The sequence below is a fragment of the Arachis stenosperma genome, chromosome 9, assembly GCF_014773155.1.
Source record: "Arachis stenosperma cultivar V10309 chromosome 9, arast.V10309.gnm1.PFL2, whole genome shotgun sequence".
Lineage (NCBI taxonomy): Eukaryota > Viridiplantae > Streptophyta > Magnoliopsida > Fabales > Fabaceae > Arachis > Arachis stenosperma.
This window is the reverse complement of record NC_080385.1, coordinates 79873718-79879105: the sequence shown is the minus strand read 5'-3', so window position 1 is coordinate 79879105 and position 5388 is coordinate 79873718. Positions and strand designations below refer to the sequence as shown.

General features: G+C 38.7%; 1 protein-coding gene across 1 annotated transcript; it reads left to right on the top strand.

The window, feature by feature from the left end:
- The first annotated feature begins 871 nt into the window (after positions 1-871).
- On the top strand, positions 872-2156 carry LOC130949640 (uncharacterized). Its single transcript, XM_057878303.1, has 3 exons — positions 872-1274; positions 1363-1560; positions 1921-2156. The coding sequence occupies exons 1-3, from the start codon at positions 872-874 to the stop codon at positions 2154-2156; spliced, it is 837 nt and encodes a 278-aa protein (XP_057734286.1).
- The last annotated feature ends 3232 nt before the right edge of the window (positions 2157-5388 follow it).

The following is a 5388-nucleotide window of genomic DNA, read 5'->3' as shown; positions in this document are numbered from 1 at the left end:
ATACCTCGCAATTTAACTACGCTTTTAACAACGAATCAGGCTCATATGATAAATAATAGATAATAATTAGGAAGACAAATTGGTAGCGCTCAGTTTCCGGTATGATCTAGACATATTGAAAATTGGGTCGTTACAATTTGGTATCAGAGCAGTTCGTTCCCAGTAGAGCCTGGGGAGTGGACTGACTATGCTTCATTGCATACTCTGTTGTGTGTCTCATGCGTATAGGATATCCCAGTGATATATGTTGCATGATTGTTTCTGTGTTTTCATTCTAGGAATGTTCACACTTGACATGAAGTGTTAAGACTGATCACCTTAATAATGATTGTTTGGTGTGAACGGGACCACGATGGGTTCACAGAGACAAGGCGTACGGGAAGGAATTCCTAATGTTAACTACGAGAGGGAACAGGAAACGTTTATGGCTACCATGAACGACGTGGCTGAAGTAGTGCGTGAACCTGCTGTAGGAGCGGCTAGGGCTGTTGAACGTCTCGGAGTGAGAAATGGGAACGAGAATGAATACGGAGAAGATAATGGAAACGATGAGAACAACTTAGGGCATCCTGAAAGACCTATGACCCTTGCGACCTTTCTGAAGGTTAATCCGCCTAAGTTCAAGAGTACACTCGTTGCGACTGACGCTGATAACTGGTTTCGAGATATTGAACGATCACTGAGGGCGCAGCATGTTCCGGAAGGACAACACGTGGAGTTTGCTATTTATATGCTCGAGGGAGAAGCTGAGTACTGGTGTCAGGGGATATAGCGACTGCTACAACAGAATGAAAATAACATTCCTTGGGATATCTGTAGGGACGAATTTTATAAAAAGTATTTTCCGGGAGCAACACGAGATGTTAAGGAGATGGAGCTTATGCAGCTGAGGCAAGGGGATATGACTGTTGCTGAGTATGCTCGTAATTTCGATGACTTGTGTTGTTTCTCTAAGATCTGCCAAGGGAATCCTGCTGACTTTGAAGAATGGAAGTGCTTGAAGTTTGAAGGAGGCCTTCGTGATGATCTGATGAGTTCAATAGTTTCGCTGGAGATACGTAATTTTGCCGAATTAGTCAACAAGAGCAAGTTAGTGGAAGAATGTATTAAGAAAGTGACTGTGGCTAAAGTGAGTCGCCAAGGATTTCCACCAAGGCGTCTTAGCAATCATCAGACAGCTGGGAGAAGGGTGCATTTTAAAGCACGTGGCATACGACAGTGTAAGAACCTACAAGTTGGTAGCATTACTGATCGCCGTATGGGTAAGAATGGAGGTAAAGTAAGGCAAGGTAATGGTAAACGAGCCCATCAGGCTTACATAAACACTGCATGTAAGTAATGCGGAAAAGAGCATGATAACAGGTCTTGCCAGTTCGGATCACCTAACTGCTATGCTTGTAGAGAACTTGGACATATTGCCAAGGATTGTCCAAAGGGATTTACTCGAAATCCAGTTAGCACTCAACAACAAGGACGAGTGTTTGCTATCACTATTGACAATGTTATGCAATCGAACACCCTCATTCAAGGTCAGGCTATGTCAAGAATCGATTTCTAACTGTACTGTATGATTCGGGTGCATCGCATTCTTTATTTCTCTAATTATTGCTCACGAGTTAGGATTATATTTCTTTAAATTGAATTTTTACTTGATTTTCCATACAACTGCATCCCAAAATGCTTTGACCAGTTTAGTGTGCCTGCAAGTACCACTCGCTATTAGGAACAGGACTTTTATACACGATCTAATCTGCTTATCTCCATCTGGCTTAGAAGTTTTTTTAGGATTAGATTGGTTATCTAAGTATCATGTTTTCTTTGATTATTTTAAAAGAACTGCTGTTATTCCATCTAATAGTCTATGTACTAAACCATTTTTGTCCCACACCTTATATCTGAATTCTGTAAGAGTTACCTTAGGCTGGAGTGACTGTGAGGGATACGTTCTGTTAGCGGCTAGCTTGAATGATAGTGAATTAAGCTTAGAACGAATCCAAATGGTGAAAGAATTTCCTGATGTTTTCTTGGACGACATACCTGAGTTTCTTCCTCAACAAGAGATAAAATTCAGCATTGATCTAGTACCTGGAACCGGACCGATTTTCATAGCACCGTACCGGATGTCACCATTGTTTGCAGAGCTGAAGAAGCTATGAGATAGGATCGTAGTGGCCTATAGAGGTACAAGAACAGAATTTGTGTGCCTAACTCTGGAGAATTGCAACAAAAGATTCTTACAGAAGCTCATCAAAGCAGACTTTCTATGCATCCTGGAGTGACAAAGATGTATCGAGACTTGAAACAAATATTTTGGTGGCCGGGCTTAAAGAGAAAAGTAGCTGATTATGTCTCAAGATGTTTAACCTGCCAGAAGGTGAAGGTGGAACATCAGAAGCCGTCAGGAACCCTGCAACCCTTAGAAATACCACAATGGAAATGGGAGCAGATTACTATGGATTTTATCACGAGATTTCCAAGAACCTCAACAGGACGTAGTGCCATTTGGATGATTGTGGACAGGCTGCCAAAGTCGGCGTGCTTCTTTTCGATTCGAGTTAACTATACTTCAGAAAGGCTGGAATGAATATATATATTCAAGAAATTGTACGACTACATGGGATACCTTCGTAAATTGTCTCAGATCGAGTTTCGAGGTTTACTACTAGATTTTGGGGAGCTTTTTAAAAAGCGTTGGAAACAGAATTGTACACGAGTATAGCATACCATCCTCAGATAGACGGACAATCAGAGCAGATAATCCAGACGTTAGAAGAGATGTTACGATCATGTATGATAGACAACCAAAACAGCTGGGATAAGTATTTGCTTTTGGTCAAATTCATCTACAACAACAGTTTCCAATAAAGTATCGGGATGGCACCATATGAAGCTCTCTATGGAGAAAGATGTCGGACACCATTGTGTTGGAATGACGATGGAGAAGCTAGTGTCTTAAGTCTAGACTTAGTGTAAGAAACTACTGAGAAGATAAAGGAGATTCGTCGGAAGATCCAGACAGCACAAAGCCGTCAAAAGAGCTATGCCGATAATAGACGTAGACCCTTAGAGTTTAGTGACGGAAACCGTGTCTTACTAGAAGTAACTTCGATTACTGGAATAGGTAGAGCCCTTAAGACTAAAAGGCTTAACCCGCAATACATGGAACCTTTCCAAATACTTAAAAGAGTCGGTCTAGTAGCTTATCAAATAGTCCTTCCTCCTTATTTATCAAACCTTCATGATGTTTTTCATGTCTCACAACTTAGGAAATATATTCCCGATGAGAGTCACATTTTACGGCCAGAAACAGTACAGTTATGAAATCATTTGACATATCAAGCATCACCAGTTCAGATCGTAGGAAGAAGTGATAAGCAGTTAAGAGGAAAAACTGTTCGCTTAGTCAAAGTAGCTTGGGGACAAAGAGGAGAAGAAGAGCACACTTGGGAACTGGAGGATAAGATGAAAGTTGATTACCCGCATCTAGTCTCAGGTAACTGAAATTTTGAGGGCAAAATTTTCTTTTAGGAGGGTAGAATGTAACAACCCTGATTTTCGAGTACGCGAGATCTTTTCTAAAGGCACGGATTTCTCCGGAAGATCAGTAAAGGGAGCACCTTTTCTATATCAACAAGTATATCTATCCTCATTGTTATTATGTCATCCTTAAGCTATAACCTCCTCTGAGGCAAGCTCGATAATGCAATCGCGAAGAACCTAGTTTTTGAACCGTATCGGTTAGGAGTTTTGATTCGATCTTTCGTAAATTGTCTCGGTTTGACGAACCGGACTCGATTCATGAGAGGAGAGAGATAATAGTATAATATTATCATTATATTAGTATTAGAAAATGCTTGAATGATATTATAAGGTTACCTAGTCTATTTTTGTTAAAAACAGAAAATCAGTTTAACCGGGTTTACGGTTTACTGGTGCAGCTTAGCACCAGCACTCTCTGATGACTTTAGCAATGCTAAGGCCTCATTATACATGTTCTATTATCATAATAAATATGTTACTAGTGTCATTTATGCTAGTAGCTCAGAAAATAATTTTAGAGATGTTTTTACAAGTGTTCCGATACACCTAGTTTTAGTAGTTATACACCAGAGATATTTTAATATTATTTTAACCCACCTCCAAGCCAACCAATCACAACTCTCCTTACACCCCCAAGACACTCCAAGGCTGGTCATTTACTCCCTTTGGCCGAAAATGTGAAGAGAGAAAAGAGAGAAACTTTCATGACCCTTTAATCTTCAAAGTTTGATTTCTGCTGAACTAAAACTCAAATCAAAACTCCGATTTCACCAAAATGATCCTCTCTTCTTCCTCTACATAACCATGTGACTTATCAAGGCTGGAAATAAGGTGAGATGGCTGTCTCCCTCCCTCTTCAATTCGGCTTTCAAGGAAAACCATGTAAACATGTGTTTTCTTGATGTTTTTCCTTAGGAATCATGCTTAACTTGACTTGAGGGCCAAGAAACGTGAATTTCCAGCAACTCTAAGGTGATATATCTCTTCCTAACATGCTGAGTGAGATTTGGTCAGTTGAGAGTTTTTGGATTTAAAGTTGTTCTTGATGTGATTTAGGAGGAAAAGTGCTAAAGGACCACCTGAAAGTCTAACTGAATTAGGAGCAGCAAAACCAGGTAGGGTGTCACGAAATTAATCTTGATTATTTGTGTTTGAGATGTGTGAATGTTGTATGATTTGGCTGTGCTAAAAAGTGGTTGCATATATGATTGATTCTTGGTGAAAATTTGGTGAAATTTTGATGAAATTTGATGAAATTCAAGCTATGAATGTGTGTTCTTGTGGCTGCTGGAAAAACGATCCCTAGGCCCTAAATTGAGGTTCAATTTGTGTTAAAATCATGTGGAAAAGATGGGGTTTTAGTGGCTGGGAATTTATTATGAATTTTGGTAAAAATCGGTTGCTGAAAAGATTGAAAAACGGGTAAAAACAGAGAAAGAATCTGAAGAATTTATGAAGAACACGAAGAACACTTTGAGTGTGGTGAAGAACAATGAAGAACACCTTTTTGATTCATAAAAGGGCAAAGAAGTAATTATTTTGGTGTTTGAGGGGTTATTTTGTAATTTCTGAAAGTTAGGGTGGTAAAAGTAGAAATATTAAAAGTTACGGGTGGTAAAAAGTGAATTTTAAAGGTTAAAGGTTAAAGTAAAGTTAACTTTCGAAAATATATTAATAAAATAATAAATAATAATAAAATATTAAATAATAATATTTAATTAAAAATAATATTTTAATAAAAATAATAAAATAATGCGAAAAAGGCAGTTTTCTGTAAAAGCTTTAGAAAGACAACTTTAAGTGCAAAATCTCATAATTACCTTCATAAAACACTTAGGGAGTGGTAAG